Source organism: Corella eumyota, chromosome 5 (assembly GCF_963082875.1).
Source record: "Corella eumyota chromosome 5, kaCorEumy4.1, whole genome shotgun sequence".
Classification (NCBI taxonomy): domain Eukaryota; kingdom Metazoa; phylum Chordata; class Ascidiacea; order Phlebobranchia; family Corellidae; genus Corella; species Corella eumyota.
This window is the reverse complement of record NC_137494.1, coordinates 13,004,832-13,021,185: the sequence shown is the minus strand read 5'-3', so window position 1 is coordinate 13,021,185 and position 16,354 is coordinate 13,004,832. Positions and strand designations below refer to the sequence as shown.

The 16,354-nt window shown below is 26.8% G+C and overlaps 3 protein-coding genes and 2 non-coding genes across 6 annotated transcripts; all 5 read left to right on the top strand.

The window, feature by feature from the left end:
- The first annotated feature begins 187 nt into the window (after positions 1 to 187).
- LOC145753732 (mediator of RNA polymerase II transcription subunit 20-like) lies at positions 188 to 1,059 on the top strand. Its single transcript, XM_082570168.1, has one exon. The coding sequence runs from the start codon at positions 210 to 212 to the stop codon at positions 852 to 854; it is 645 nt and encodes a 214-aa protein (XP_082426294.1). The 5' UTR covers positions 188 to 209; the 3' UTR covers positions 855 to 1,059.
- A 5-nt stretch (positions 1,060 to 1,064) lies between these two features.
- Positions 1,065 to 8,232, top strand: LOC145753731 (kelch-like protein 5). Of its 2 annotated transcripts, XM_082570166.1 has the most exons (12): positions 1,065 to 1,229; positions 1,687 to 1,851; positions 3,032 to 3,228; positions 3,955 to 4,011; positions 4,189 to 4,344; positions 4,823 to 5,000; positions 5,415 to 5,426; positions 6,030 to 6,254; positions 6,537 to 6,699; positions 7,098 to 7,310; positions 7,377 to 7,489; positions 7,824 to 8,232. In XM_082570166.1, the coding sequence occupies exons 1-12, from the start codon at positions 1,124 to 1,126 to the stop codon at positions 7,943 to 7,945; spliced, it is 1,707 nt and encodes a 568-aa protein (XP_082426292.1). In that variant the 5' UTR covers positions 1,065 to 1,123; the 3' UTR covers positions 7,946 to 8,232. The 2 variants fall into 2 exon arrangements, with proteins under 2 accessions (XP_082426292.1, XP_082426293.1); XM_082570167.1 differs by lacking the exon at positions 5,415 to 5,426.
- Positions 8,233 to 9,235: 1,003 nt separating this feature from the next.
- Positions 9,236 to 13,885, top strand: LOC145752240 (bifunctional FAD diphosphatase/FAD synthase-like). Its single transcript, XM_082568485.1, has 13 exons — positions 9,236 to 9,384; positions 9,560 to 9,690; positions 9,749 to 9,894; positions 10,286 to 10,434; positions 10,790 to 10,849; positions 11,029 to 11,107; positions 11,217 to 11,371; positions 11,685 to 11,779; positions 12,229 to 12,344; positions 12,425 to 12,520; positions 12,790 to 12,979; positions 13,057 to 13,130; positions 13,501 to 13,885. Exons 1-13 carry the CDS (start codon positions 9,267 to 9,269, stop codon positions 13,634 to 13,636), a joined length of 1,545 nt encoding a protein of 514 aa, XP_082424611.1. The 5' UTR covers positions 9,236 to 9,266; the 3' UTR covers positions 13,637 to 13,885.
- Positions 13,886 to 14,401: 516 nt separating this feature from the next.
- Positions 14,402 to 14,519, top strand: LOC145754022 (U5 spliceosomal RNA). The gene has a single exon (XR_014283934.1). It is a non-coding gene; the product is annotated as a U5 spliceosomal RNA (small nuclear RNA).
- A 676-nt stretch (positions 14,520 to 15,195) lies between these two features.
- Positions 15,196 to 15,313, top strand: LOC145754010 (U5 spliceosomal RNA). The gene has a single exon (XR_014283923.1). It is a non-coding gene; the product is annotated as a U5 spliceosomal RNA (small nuclear RNA).
- The last annotated feature ends 1,041 nt before the right edge of the window (positions 15,314 to 16,354 follow it).

Genomic DNA, 16,354 nt, shown 5'->3' with positions numbered 1-16,354 from the left:
TTAAATCTTAAGGCGTTTAAATCTGTAAATCCCCAAAAAATAAATCGTAATACTGTAATATATGTAAAATAAATATCTTAAAAATAACTGCATTATTAGCTGATTAAATACAAAAACAATATCCAAACATTTTTAAATCTAATTTATGCTATTATATCCTTTGTTTTGTTTAATTTTTATAGATAAATTTATTTATTCATTTTAATAAAATGGGGGTTACGTATATTTCTCAATTAAAATTACCAGAAGGTCAAAGCATTCAACAAGGTGTAGAAGAAATGCAGAAAAAAATTGAGGATATCGGTGCTCAAAAAGCCGGACTTTTTTCCGTAGAATGTGAATCTTTTAGCTCGACAAACACACAAAACAGCAAAACGCTCCATCTAGTATTAAACACTGAATTCCCGGCTTCACGCTTCGCTAGTTTTGAAGACGGCTCTTTTTTAATAACCGACGTGTTATTAGGGACTTTTTTATCGAAACTAAGAAGCTACTGGCAGCCTAAAAAAGGGGGTAAAATTATAATAAAGGGTCAACGTTACGAGTTATGTGATTTTATTATCAAAGTAGGAACTGTATCAGTGGGTTCTTCTAGTACAAAAGGAATTGCAATTGAGCTAGAATACATAGCATGTCTGTACTCTCGTGACTGCTGGAATTTAATCGCGGAATTTTTAACGACTTTAATCGGTGATCAAACACCGTCGACGATTCCTCAGATTCTGGTGCAACCTAAAGCTACAGATTCTTATTCACCATCTGTGACTATCCAGCAATATATTGAACTTTTTAATATTATGAGAAAGACTAATGTGACTAACAAGTCGACTGGGAGATTTTTTGATCATTTTTAAAAAATGTATTTTTTATTTAAAATTTAGTTAAAGAAAATTGTTAAGTAAGTTAAATTTTGCGGGGGTATTTTTAAACATTTTTTCTATTAAAACGCGCTATTGTTTAAAGAACTATTGTTTAGTTTCATTCCTTTTGGTTTCGATTTAGCTGATTTTGTAGGCTCCCATTTTTTATTTTTTTTAATAATGTTTTTTTCTGAATACAGGTGCTTATTTAAATTTCATAAAAAAAAAGGAAAATATGTAAAAATAATAAAATTAGTTTAAAAATGGAGAAAAATGACGGATTTGTTTGTTTCAATCATGCCAAGGAAACACTCAAGAAAATTAAGGAACATTTAAACAATGAACAGCTTTGTGATGTCACAATTATTGGTAAGTTATACTAGACTATATCATTGGCAATCAACAACACCACATTAGATCCTAGGTTTGATCCCCACTGCTTACGTGCTGTAGTGCTCTTTAGTAAGGTGCTATTAACCGTATAAACTTCTGCTGAGCCAGCACCTTATTAGCAGCTCAATTATTGGGGAATTATAAACTATAATATTCCAAACTGCCAAAGGCAACTTAAAACTGGGTCAGGGTAACTGATGTTACTCTATGTTTAGGACATGAAGTCGACATCAAGGGTAAATAATTGTAAAATAACATCCAAAACTGATGAATACAATTCTAGACTTGGTCTGAGTAACAAAAGTTACTCTTCGTTTAAGCGGGCCTTTTCATAAAAGCAGTAAAAAAAAATAATAAAATATATGTTACCTAGAAATTTGTACAAAACTTCCCTAATAAAATTTACCCTTTTATTATTTAAATTTAATTCTAGTGGGTAACAAAAGAATACCAGCTCATCGGCTCGTGCTGTCATCAGTCTCTGAATATTTTCGTGCAATGTTTAACAGTAATGTTGTTGAGGCTAACTTAGATGAAATTGTGTTAAACGACGTAGAACCTGTGGCCTTAGAAAGTCTTATCAAGTACATGTATGTAGGTAAGGGTAAACCTAATCAATGTTTAGTTAAAAAAATTTTGTCCGGAAAAATTTTTTTTTTGTTTTAAATGTTGAGTTGACTTAGTTTTAATTTGCCTTTGCCAGTTTAGGTTTTATTTATTCAGTAATATTGCCCCTGTCTAATTATCAATTTGTGGAATTTTTTTTTTTTAAATATATATTTTTTTAATATTTTACTAAAATGTTTGATGACTGGAATTAAAATAAAGATTTAAAATTACACAAAGTGTCTATAAAATCCACCTTAGCCAGTTTAGGTTATTATAAGTCTGGCGTTAATACCTCTGTCTGATCATCCATCCGTTGATATATATATATTTTTTTTTTATTATTTTTTTTTTAATATTTAACTAAAATACATAGTCTGGTATCTGGAATTAAAATTATTGGCCAAAAATACACAAACTGGCTATAATAAGTGTTATGTAAACACCCTATACTAGGGTTTATCTTTGTTTGTTTAATATTGTAATAAATCCTACTTATATTCTTTATCACCTTTATAAAATACCTCATTTTTGCGCGTTAAGGTTAATATAAGTGCATTGGGTTACTATTAATCATTATTTTGTCTTATATTCTCTTGGGTTTTTCAGAATTTTAGAATTTTAATTAGATATTGAAAAATGGATTTTTGATTTAAGCTTTTTTTAATTAATTGTTTAATTATGTTTTTAATTTATTTTATAGTTTAAGTGTATATATATATTTTTTGAGGATTTTATTTTATATAAAAAGTAGCGCACTAAAAATTATTAAAAAAATTTAATTTAGTTTATGTTTTTATATAGATGTTAAATTAAGTTAGATGACCATGTTATCTAATATAAAACTATGTTTTAAAATTCACTAACTATGGTATGTTTTTATATTTTATACAAGATTTTTATATTTTGGACCATGTAATATAAAACCATGTATAAAAATATATTAACTATGGCATGTTTTAAAATAGAAATTTTTGATTTTTTAGACTATGTTATAATATCAAATAAATCATGTAATAAATATATATAATAACTGTTTATGTTTTAGGCTCTAATACTGGTTTTGTCAAAATTTTCTTTTGTTAAACTTTTTCGTTTATTGCATTAAAAATGGTGGTGTTATTGGTAATCCATAAAATATAATTACTATTTTTGTTTACATTTTGTTAAAGGTGAATTAGAAATGTGTGAGGAAAATGTAGAGACCGTTCTTTCAATTGCAAACATGTTAAGATTAGAACCTGTTGTTGATGCTGGTTGTGCTTTTCTAATGAAGCAATTACATCCCTCAAACTGTCTGGGTATCAAGCAATTTGCTGACATACAAAGTTGTGTAGAATTACATAAAGCTGCCCATAATTTTACTATGGTAATATTTAGTTGAAATGTTTTTATTGTACATATCTTTATCCTCAATGTGGAAAAGTCAAATGCGTAACTTAAACATAGAGTAACAACAGTTACTCTGACCCGTCTCGAGTTGCCTGTGGCAGTTTGGGATATTATAGATTTTAACTGCCTGATAATTAATTATTCTGCTGATTAGGTGCTGGCTCAACAGAAGTTAATGTTCGGTTAACAGCAATTTACTTAAGGGCAATACAGCATAAGAACACTGGGGATCCAACCCAGGACCTCATGTACTGTAGGAAGTGTTATAATCACTACACCACGCTGCCGGTTAAGCTTGGGGCTTTGGTTTAAAAAATATATGCATTCAAGTGTTTTTTATGTTACTCAATTTTAAGTTTTTTTTTTAGATGTGCTATTTTTACTTCAATAATTGTTTGTTAACAAAACGAAATTTTTTAGTAACAAATATTAGCTGGCATATGCAAGATTTTTTATATTGTATAAATATGCAGTAATGTCGAAAAATTCTTTATTGTTAAAAAATTGTGCTTATCGAATCAATATTATTTTCAGTTTTCATTTTTATAAATTTATTTGCAGTTAGTTTTAAGTTTCTATTTTTTTGTTTTAAGTATTATATTAGATGGTAAGCATTAAGTTTAAAAATATATAAATATTATTTATATATTTTAATTCTAAATAAAAAATTTTTTAACATTTTTTAATAATTTTTTTTTTTTAGGAGAGTTTTACAGATGTTATAAAAAATCAAGAGTTCCCAATGCTGCCATACAGTCATGTAAGTTATTAGCAGAAGGTTATTTAAAAAAAAAAAAAAATAGATAAGTTTTACAAAAATAAAAAAAGTTAAACAAAAATTTTTTCTAATTTTTAACCAAATTTTTTTTGGTAATTTTTAACCAAATTTTTTTTCTAATTTTTTTACAAATTTTTTTTAATTTAAATAATTTTTTAGGTTTGTAAATTACTGTCTAGTGATGATGTTAATGTTCCGAGCGAAATAACAATGTTTGAAGCATTGTTAGTGTGGGTAAAACACAAGGAAAAGGACAGAAAAAAGTATATGTCCGAACTACTTACTCACATCAGATTAACACATCTACCTAAAGAAGTATTTTAAAAAAAGTTTGATATTTTATTAATTAAAAATTCTCCTTCTTAAATTCTGATCCTGGGGTATTTTTGAGGGTAGTTTTTTTCTGGGGGAATTTTTGAGGGGTAATTTTTCTGGGAATTTTTTTAATATTTGTCTGGTGCGGATCTAGTGACCAGGACTCTTGGTTTTACTACACGGGATCTTAGATTCGATTCCCACTGCTTTCATGCTGTAGAGTCCTTAAGTAAGGTGCTATAAATGGTGTGAACTCCTGCTGGGGCAGTACTTAATCAGCAGATTAATTGTTGGCAATAATAATGAATAATATTTCAAAGTTAACTTGAGACTGGGTCAGAAGAACTAATGTTACTCTATGTTTAAGACCCACATCGAGGATAAATCGACAAAAAAACAAAAAGTTGCATAACCTAAAAAAGTTTTACCTGAAAAATTTTTTAAATCCTTTTTTTTAAAAAACCAAAATTATTTTTAGTATTTAGTCAACCAAGTGCAAACAAATACATTGGTGAAAAATGACTTAGCTTGTGAGCATCAAATAATTGAAGCTTTTACCTACCACCTACTCCCACAAATTAAGCCATGTGTAATGCAACCTAGAAAGTCTACTACTGGACATCTTTATGCTATTGGTGGTATGGACACATCTAAAGGTAAATTTAAAATATTGTTTTTTTATATTTTTGTTTTTATATTTTTTTATTCTTGATGTGGAAAGGTCGACTTTATGACCTAAACATAGAGTAACATCAGTTACCTCGACCTAGCCTTGAGTTGACTTTGGCAGTTTTGGATATTATTGAATATAATTGCTCAATAATTAAACTGTTTATTAGTTTTTTAGCTAAGCAGAAGTTAAAACTGTTCATAGCACCTTTCTCAAGGGTCATATGAAATGCTAACAGTGGGAATTAAACCCAAGATCTCATTTTCTAATTTATTTTACTTTTAAATTAGTTATTTTTTAAAAAAACCTTAAATAAGCTTTTTTTCTTTTTTTTAATACCCTTTTTCTTTTTTAATTTTACCTAATTCTCTTTTTCTCCTCTCTCTTTTCTTGCTTAAAGTTGGTTTCTCATGTAAGTAGAAAGCATGTGAATTGCAGAATCAGCATGTTTATTATATCACAAAATAGTCTTATGTTTCAGACTGTATTTAACTTTAAAATGAATGTGAAAACTGGCATTGGCATGTATAAGTATTGGGGTGTTTTATATATAAAAATTTAATTGTGTTTTCTTTTTTTAGTATGCAAAAAGAATGACTAACTTATATGTAAGGTTTTTTTATCTTAGTTTATTTTTAAAATTGGGTTAAAGGCAATAATTTTATCGAATAATAATTTTTTTATTCTGTCTTAGTCTCAAAAAGACTTTACCAGTTTTTGAATGTTATTGGTCTAATATTTCTTAAATTCTTCCAATTGTTTTTATAAGCTTAACAGTATGGATGCATTATTTAAAAACCTAGTAGCAGCAAGAATCTAACTTAAAACCTTTGCTTGTAGAACCGTAAAATTTATTGCCTAACTGGTATTCTAATTATTTTATTTTTATCAAATTTTTAATTAAATATTATGTCAATTTTTTTGAAAATTATTTTTTAAGGTTTTTTTTATTCATTTATTTTTTTAATTTTTAAATTTAATTTTTATTTTATTATTTTTATTTTATTTTTACAAGGTGCCACAAGTATTGAACGTTACGACTCTCGTACCGACGACTGGGAACACATCGCTAACATGACTGGTCGGAGACTACAGTTTGGTGTTGCTGTTCTTGATGACCGATTATACATAGTCGGTGGGCGTGACGGACTGAAAACTTTAAACTCGGTTGAGTGTTTTAATTCGAGGACAAAGTTGTGGAGTTCGATGCCTCCAGTGGCAACACATCGTCATGGACTAGGTTAATATTTTTAAACCGTTTAAAATTTTATCATTTTAACTTTAAATTCTACCATTTTTACCCAGAAATTCTACCATTTTTTTATGAAAGGTCCACCATTTTTACTTTAAAGTTTCACCAGTTTTACTCCAAATTCCACCATTTTTATCAACAGTTCCACCATTTTACCCCAAACTTTTATCATTTTTGTCAACATTTCCACCATTTTTATCCTAAAAATTTCATCATTTTCACTAAAAAAAATCCACCATTTTATTTTAAAATTTCTACCATTTTCTTCAGGCGTTGCAGTTTTAGGGGGTCCCATGTATGCTGTTGGGGGCCACGATGGATGGAGTTACTTAAACACAGTAGAAAGATGGGATCCACAAGCAAGAGCATGGAATTATGTTGCCCCAATGTCGGTGTCTAGAAGCACTGTTGGTGTGGCTGTGTTGTTGGATAAGTAAGTAAAATAAATTATTTTTGGGTATTTTTAAGTTTAGATTTTACAAATTTTATTTGTTTATTGTTCTTAATATAAAATGTTAATTTTTCTATCATTTTTTTTACAGTTTTATTTATTTTTAAATATTCTACCATTTTATATGTTTTTAAACGTTTAAGTATTTTAGAAATTTAAAAATAGGTGAAAAATTGTTTAATTAAAAAAGTCTACCATTTTTAAACAATCTGTCATTTTTTAAATAATTACCAATTTTAATTACAATTCCACCATTTTCAAACAATCTACCATTTTTAAAAAAATGATTGGTTTTAATTACAATTCCATCATTTTCAAACAACTAATCATTTTCAAAAAAATCAACATTTTTAAATACTATTCCACCATTTTCTTTTAAGGTTGTATGCTGTTGGGGGCAGAGATGGAAGTTCTTGTTTACGTTCAGTTGAATGCTTTGACCCCCATACCAACAAATGGACCAACTGCGCCCCCATGTGTAAAAGAAGAGGTGGTGTAGGCGTAGGGGTGTGTGGGGTAAGGCTCTACGCAATTGGGGGCCACGATGCCCCAGCCAGTAACCAGTTGTCAAAACTATCAGAAGCTGTGGAACGGTAAGTAAATTTTTTTTAATTGAAAATTTTTTTTTTTATTTTAATAAAAAATTTTTTTTTTTAAAGATATGACCCCCAAATAGACCAGTGGACTACGGTTGCATCTATGAGCGTACCCCGAGATGCGGTGGGGGTTTGTGTGTTAGGGGGGCTCTTATACGCCTGTGGGGGTTATGACGGTAAGAAATTTAATATTTTTGTAACTTTTTATGAAATTGTTTTTATATTTTTTTGGCGATTTTTGTAAAGTTGTGTTATTTTAGTACTTGAGGTCCATGGTTTAATTCCTGCTGTATATATATATTTTTACCTAATAAGATATTCAAAAATAAAAAAAATTTAATTTTGGTGTAAGTAAGGGATTTTTAAAATTAGGTGTTGTGTGCCTGGGGTTCTAGATTTGATTCCCAATTTAGCCAACTATTTTTTTTATTTTTTTACTATTTTAATTTTTTTCTTAATTTTAAAATTTTTCTAACTTTTGATTAACAAATTTAATTTGTCACCACAAAGGGCAGTCCTATTTGTCGGAATGTGAAGCATATGACGCAGCAACAAACACATGGAAGATGATAGCTTCACTTAATACTGGGAGGGCAGGAGCAGTTGTTGTTCGAATCAGGAATTTGGATTAAATTTTGTGTTTTAAAATGGATCAAAATGGTTACCACTATTGGTTTTGATTGGTTTGATTTGGTTTATGTGGTTATATGGTTAAGAATAAGAAATATGGTTAAAAATAGAGACTTTTTGAATAGAACTGGTTTACTTTTTAAATAAAACTGGTTTATTTTTTGTTTAACTTTGGTTTTGTTTTACAAAATGGTTAAAATTGGTTTTAATTTTAGAATTTTTTTTTGGGTTAACTTTATTTTTTAAAGTGAAAATTTACTGTTTTTTAAAAATTATTTTCTGCAATATTTTGGCTAGTAGTTAAATAATATATATTATGTTGTTATTTTATAATAATATATTTTTGGTAAATTTATTCTAAAAGTTTTAACATAAGATTTCTATAACATAAATTTTTTTGAGCTATTTTATTCTAAATTTTGGTTAATTTATAAAAAAAAAACTTTTGTTAGTAACCTTTTAGGGTTTAGCTTTAACTGTATAACAGAAAAGTTGTTTTCCTTAAGAAATTCAAGATTATGTAATTTCTTTCAAATTGTTTATTAATTTGTATGTGTTTTTGTTAATTTATGGCAAATTTATTAATCTAAATTTTTGAGCTTTATAATTTAAATAACAATATGACTAAATTTATTTTAAATATATTTTTATTTAATTTAAGTTTATTAAAAAATGGAAAAATAATTGAACTAATATTAGAAGCACTGTGTTAAAAAATCTTTTAATTTTTGAACTTTTTTTGAATTTTTTTTGAACTGTATTTCAATAGTGCAATGAATAGTTTTTGCTGCATTTTTAGTGGAAAAGTCACATATTTTTGTTTCAAAATAATTATTACAAATTTTGTATTTTTTAGTGATAGTATTTCTGTTTAGTTAAATGTATTTATTTTTAAATTGTAATTTTAATAATATTGCTTAAAAATTAATATGTTAAACTGTTAGTATTGTACTGTGTGTAAATTTTTGTTATTTTTTTGTTTTTTTTTGTAAAATATTGCTGTAAAATTCATGTATTTACTTTTAAATGTACTGTAAACTTTTTTAATGATGTTACAAATATTTTTGACTAAAATATTCTAAAATTGATATCCTAAAAAGAATTGTAATTTAAATTTTTTTTTTAAATGTTATTTTTAATTGACAATTTTATTATTTGTAATATTATAATATATCTATGCTTCTTTTTTTCAATTCTAATTGCTAAACAATTTGTAAAAAATTAGAATCATTTTGACATAACTGCTAAAATTTCACAATTTTTCACAATTCCTTTTCCGTATTTTTAGATTTTGAAATTCAATAATTAGGGTTATAATTATCTATGTATAATGTGTTAACAAACAAGTTTAACATACTTAGTGTTATAAGAAGGTATAGTTTGATTACTACAGCAAAAATGTCCAACCAAAAACCTAAAACAGCTGGGATTATTATAATAGGTATGTAAATAGTTTAAAATAGTGTCAAAAAATTATATTAAAATAATTCTTTTTCAGTTATTTTTAAAGCCAATTAGGAAAAAGATTAGAAAAATTTAAAAAAAATATAATTTATAATTATTTAAATTTTATATAATATATAATTGTTTTAAATAAGTTTTTATTTTTTTGTTAGGTGACGAAATACTTAAAGGCCAGACTGTCGACGCCAATTCAAATTATTTGTGTAAATTTCTTCATTCGAGTGGAATTACTGTAAAAAAAATATCAGTCATTGGTGACAATGTTAAAGTTATCTCCTCTGAGGTTGGTGTAAAAGTTGAAATTTTTCAAATAAAAAATTACCCAAAAAAATTTTTTTTAGGTTCAGCAATTTTCTTCGACTTATGACTTTGTACTAACCTCTGGTGGTATTGGGCCAACACACGATGACCTAACACTTGAAGGCGTGGCACGAGCCGTGGGTGAGGACCTGGTCCCACATTGGACACTACTCCAACTTTGTAAAGAGTAAGATCTTATTTAATAAAATAGATTTTGTAAAACTAAATTTTGTAATTTTTTTTTTTTTGGTAATTAAATTTAATAACTTGCTTAGTTTATTTTTTTCATGACCGGCAGCTTGGTGTAGTGGTCAGAACACTTGTTTTGCTACATGAGGCTCTTGGTTTGATCCTTACTGCTCTCATGCTGTACAGTCCTTGAGTAAGGCGCTATAAACGGTATGAACTTCTGCTATTGAGGCAATCATAATCAATAATATCCCAAACTACCAAAGTCAACTCGTGACTGGGTGAGGGTAACTGATGTTATTCAATGTTTAGGTCGTAAAGTCAACCTTCCCACATCAAGAATAAAAAAGTTTAAAACGAGCAATTATTTTAAAGTTTTTTTATTATAGATATTTTGGTGACAAGCCATTGGATTCACCAGAAATGAAATTAGCCCATGTTCCCAAATCAGCAAAAATTAATTTTGGGTTAGATTCCTTAAAAGGAGAAAAACTTAAATTCCCGTTAGTTTCTGTCAGAAATATTTACATTTTTCCAGGTTAGATTATCTTATTTTTTGATATTTAATTTACATTTTTTTCTTTTTTTTTAAATTTATTAAAGCAATGTTAATCTATTTTTTAATTTAAATAATTTAATTTTTTATTAGTTTTAATAAAGTTTTTATATAGTTTAATTCATTTTTAAACAGTAAACAAAAAAAATAATAGTTTTTAAACATTTGAATAGTTTTAAATAGTGTTTACAAAATTTTTCTACCAACTTTTCAATATACGAAATTTAAGATGATGTTATATTTCATTCATCACGAAAAATATTGTAATGAAACTTAATTAAGTTTTTTTTAATTTCCTGTTTACGTAGGAAGTAAAAATCATGTTTTGATTTTTTAGGGATTCCAGTTCTATTACAAAGACTTGTACAAAGTTTGGGTCACTTGTTTAAAACTGAAAGTATGTAAAAAATAAGTTAAAAAAAATTTAAAAAAAATTAATTTATTTAGAAAAATATTCAGATTTTTAACTTATTTAACCCTTTAATTAATTTATTATTATTTTTTGTTAATTAGTATTTTACTAGATAGCATTTTTTTGTTACGTTTAAAATTTTATTTTATTTTTTAATTTTTTAGATGAGTTTTATACAGAAATAATTTTAGTTGACGCCGTTGAAACACAAATAGCAGATTTATTAACTATCTGTGCTGATAAGTAATTAATGTTCACAATTTTTTAGTTAAAGATTTAATTAAAAAAATTATTGTTTAAAAAAAAAAAATTTTTCAAAAATCTTGATTTTAATTTTTTTGTTAATTTTTAGATATAAAGACACTGGTATAACTATAGGCTCCTATCCGGACTGGTTTAATAATTATTACAAAGTTAAACTTATATTAGAATCCAGTAATATGGAGGTCACTAACGCTGCTACAAACTTTTTAAAGGAAAACTTAGACCCAAGTTTAATAGTAAATAGTAAGTGTTTGTTAATTTAAAAAAAAGAAAAATAAAATTTTTAAAAATTAAAAAAATAAAAATAAGAAAAATTTTTTAAAATGAATTTATTACTGGTTAATTTATTAGTTAAGATGTTAAGCTTTGTGATTTTAAGATTAAAGGTCCTGGGTTCGATTCCCACTGTTTGCCTAAAAGTTTAAGATAGATTATTTAGTACCCCTTTTTAAAAATATTTTTTATTAATTTTTAATAATTTTTAAGATAAATTAATTGTACATTTTTTTGTTTTTAATAATTTTTTTCTAATTATTTGTTGTTATGTTTTTTTTAGATTATGTTAACAATAATATGGATCAGAATACTAAAGAAAAAATTTTGCCGTTATTTAATTCTAACACAATTCTACAAAACAAAATTAATAATGCGGTAACAATTTTTTGTTAATTTAATATTTTTTAGTATTTTTAATGTAGCTATGTATATATATATATATTTATTATGTATAATAAACTACTAAAATTTAAATCTTGTTGGTTAGAACACTTGTATTTACTACATGAGGTCTTGAGTTCGATCTCCACTGCTCTTATAATGTAATGCCCTTGAGTAAGGCACTATAAACGGTATAAACTCCTGCTAAGCCAAAACTTAATCAGCAGCATAATTATCGGGCAAATATAAAATTTTAATGTTCCAAACTACTTAAGGCAACTCGAGACTGGGTCAGGGTAACTGTTGTTACTCTATGTTTAGGCCGTAAAGTCAATCTTTCCACATTGAAAATAAAAAAATACGAAAAAATTAAGTATATTTATTTTTTATATACCCACTTTTGTTTACAGAAATTTATTACTAAAATTTATATTTATTTTCAGATGAATATTATTGATAAGGCATTAGATGAATATGAGGTAAATGACATTAGTATTGGTTTTAATGGTGGCAAAGACTGTACTGCATTATTACACCTCTATTGTATTGCTATAAAAAGGTATCTTGAATTTTAATTTACAAATTTTTTTTTTGTTTTTTTTAATTTTTAATTTCATCTTGTTGTCTTTTTTGTTTTAGTAAGTATCCCAACAGTAAGAAATTGCAAGCAGTTTACATTAAAGATAAATATCCTTTTGAAGAGTTGGAAAAATTTATGGCCGAATCTGTTATAAGGTAAACACTTGATTTTTCTAAATAATTTTAAATAAAGTTAAAAATAAATAACAGTCATTTTACTGACTCAGTCTGTGTTGCAAAATGGCAGCAGTTGGGATCAAACTCAGAACCTAATGTAATGCTGTAACTTGAAAGTAGTGGGATTAAACTTAAAATCTTTGTGATGCTACAACATGGCAGCAGTAGGGATCAAACCAAGAATCTTGAAATACATCAATTGAATTAATTTTTCGTGTTTTATAACATAAAACTTCTTTAAATTCTAGATACAACTTAGATATAACAACACTAGAGGGAGATATGAGATCAGCGTTAGAAACTTTAAAGTCAGACCAACCTAATATTAAAGCAGTGTTGATGGGAACACGTTGTACTGACCCTTACTCAAAAAATTTGTCAGCTTTTACTGCAACCGATAAGGACTGGCCACAATTTATGAGAATAAATCCTCTTTTAGTAGGTTTTAAATTAGATTGTTAAATTTTTTTTGTATATTTATGTGTTTTCATGTTACATTTATTGTTTTATTTTAGGATTGGACTTATCATGACATTTGGCAGTTTTTGAGGACATTATATTTGCCATACTGTGTGTTATATGATAGAGGGTAAGTACAATTGATTACCGATGATAAAGATAGCACTTGGCTCTAATACATGAGATCTGGGGTTCAATTCCCACTGCTTTCATGCTGTAGTGTCCATGAGTAAGGCGACATAAACAGTATAAACTTTTGCTGAGCTAATATTTAAATAAAAGTTTAACTATTAGACAATTACAATCTATAATATTGCAAACTGGCAAAGTCAACTTGAGACCGGGTCGGGGTAACAAATGTTACTTTATGTTAAGATTGTGAAGTCAACCTTTCCACATTAAGAATTAATAAATGTAAAAAAGTATATATATTTCTTGAACTTAAAAAAACAATTTTTTAAAATAATGTCCAACAAATTTTTTTGAATTTTAAATTACAGATATACCAGTTTAGGCAGCAGAGAGCGCACTAAGAAGAACGATAAATTAGTTTTTACCGACAAGTTAGGCAATAAACTTTACAGGCAAGCTTATACTTTAAAAAACCAAGACATGGAACGAAATGGACGACTTTAAAAAAAAAATTAAAATAAAAAACATTTTAAATATGCAAAATGTTTCTAAGATGTATTACAAATTACCTAATCTATAGTTATACAGTATTTTAAACTTGCAAAAAGGGTATTTTAATTTTTTTCTAAGCCTTTATTTACAAACTATAATACCTATTTTCATTTAAAATAAAAATAAATAAAAATACATAGAGTTTTAAATTTATATTTGCCAAATTTTTTTTTTGTAATTTTAATAAAACTGGGTTTTATAGTAATAGTACAACTAATTTTTAAGATAATTTTAATATAACTCTTATATATAAATATATATTTCTATTGTATATTGGCCAGTAGAAAATTATGCAAACAATATTGTATGCAAATAATTTAAAAAATTTTATTCTAATAATGCAATATTTAATTTGTGGTTTAAAATTGATAACATTTTAATTTTTTTAGCTGACTTACTAAGAAATATATTAAGCAATTAAAATACTTTTAATTTAATTGAGTTTTGAAAATTTTTCTTAAAAAATGTAAAAAAAAGATTTTGTTATAATATTAAAGTTTTTATTTTAAAAAACATTAGTTTTAAATCATTTTTTTGACTTTTATTTGAAGTCATGTACAATGCCTTCTATCAGCAAGGAATCGAATTTCACCTTTTTTGTTTTACCGTGTCGATTTAATCGATTAGGTAAACACTGCAAAAGAGCGAAAAAAGTCGCGCGCACCACAAATAGGAGTTTATTATTGGGAGAGGGGTGCATCGCTTTTTACATTATCGTTACTCTGGTTTCAACTCATATATCGTGTAAATCTTTCGCCTTTTACTAAAGATTTCCGTGGGTTGGAGCATTTCAATGAGTCTTACGAATTTTTCGTAAAAATCCTAATGGGATTTTTCTTATAATTTAATCGTCTAATCAACAAGCAGACCGAAGGTATTTTGTGTACATTTATAAGTGCGACTTTCAAAAATGCTGCGTTTTTTAAATTTTAAAATCAAACTACATACTCTTCATTTAAGCGTTAACTAAACTAATGTTAGACGTATATAGTATTTTTTAAGAAAATTTGTGTTTTAAATATTTCAAAACAATTAAAGTTTATATAGCGAGAAAATTTATTATTTTAAACTCTTTTAGGGTCTAACTTTATAAACAAAATATATTTTTGTTAAATTGATCATAAGTGTTCAAGTTTAGGCTGCTTATATTTCAGTAGACCACGTTTAAAAAATTATAAATTTAACACAGTTTTAAGTATTTTAAAACGCACCAGAGCATAACAATTTATGTAGATTCGCAGTTAAAAATATTGGTGCATTTTTGAGGTATTTAAATTTAAAAAAGGGTTAGTAAAATTTTTTAGAATAAAAAATTGAAAATTCAGGTAAGGTGCAAAAAACGTAATTGAGAAATTAAAGCCAGTATTAAAGAATATGACGGCGTAGTTATAACAATCACATTTTACCGAGTCGTATTTACCGATTAAAAAAACGCCAGAGAAAAAAGACGCGCGCACCACAAATAGAAGTTTTGTATTCACCAGTGGGTGAATAGTATTTCTCTCATATCGTTACTCTGGTTTCAACTCATATATCGTGTAAATCTTTCGCCTTTTACTAAAGATTTCCGTGGGTTGGAGCATTTCAATGAGTCTTACGAATTTTTCGTAAAAATCCTAATGGGATTTTTCTTACAACTAAATTACTATCTAAAAATTTAAAGTCGTCAAATTACGCTATGAAGGCCTAACTAAACAAAACATGCGTTTTTTAAATTAAGCATTAAACGTTAAAGTTAAGTCTGCCCACAGTATAATAAACAAGGAATCAGAATTTGCTAAAAGCATAGCTCTTAGAAATTGCAAAAAGTACAGGTATTTGTTTATAAAAAAGCATCAGAACACAAACATCCATGCAGGCTAAAAAAGAGCATTTTTAACCATCTATTTAAATTGAAAAAAGGGGTTAATAAGATGATTTAGAACATATAAAAAGTTACATTGTCATAGCACAAATGTAAAACACATGCATTAAGGACAGTTTAAGTTTTAAAAGCATTCTAATTTTTAAACAAAAATCTACCCAAAATTAAAAAGGTTAAACCGGTAGTATGGAGTATTAATTACGACAAGGCCCAAAAAATTCGAAAATTTTGTTCTTGTACACCTCTAATAAGTTATAGGAAGGAAATATCCAGTTCCAGGATGGTAGTTACGTCACTAATCACTAAAAATTACGTCATATATAGTTGAAAAATGTCAGAAATATTGAAAGTTTTAGTTTGCGTAGTCAGACAGCAATTTCTTTTGTTTTCGTTTGTGTTTTTAGAGGCCATTGTTACGTCATAGGTCATTATTATGACGTATTTAGTAGCGCAATGGGTGCTCGAAAGGCCCTTCGGGCAGTTAAGTACTGAATTACCGAGATCAGACAATAACCAGTTAGGATTATAAGTTTAACAAGTACTGTAGAAATATCTATGTGTTAAATCGTATTAGAAAGTAAAATGTATTTATACTGAACGTATATTGTTCAAAATAAGAGTGTTTCTACTAGGAGTGCATATTGTTTAGACTGTTTAAGGGTTGTAGTTTTGGTATTTAAATTTAGGTGACCTTGTATAGGTAGCTTTTTTTTCCGAAATTTTAAAGCCCTACAGAGTAAGTTAAAATGCTGCGAAAATTGAAAAAGGTAATTACGTATTTTAGGAAAACCTCCCAAAAAATATGA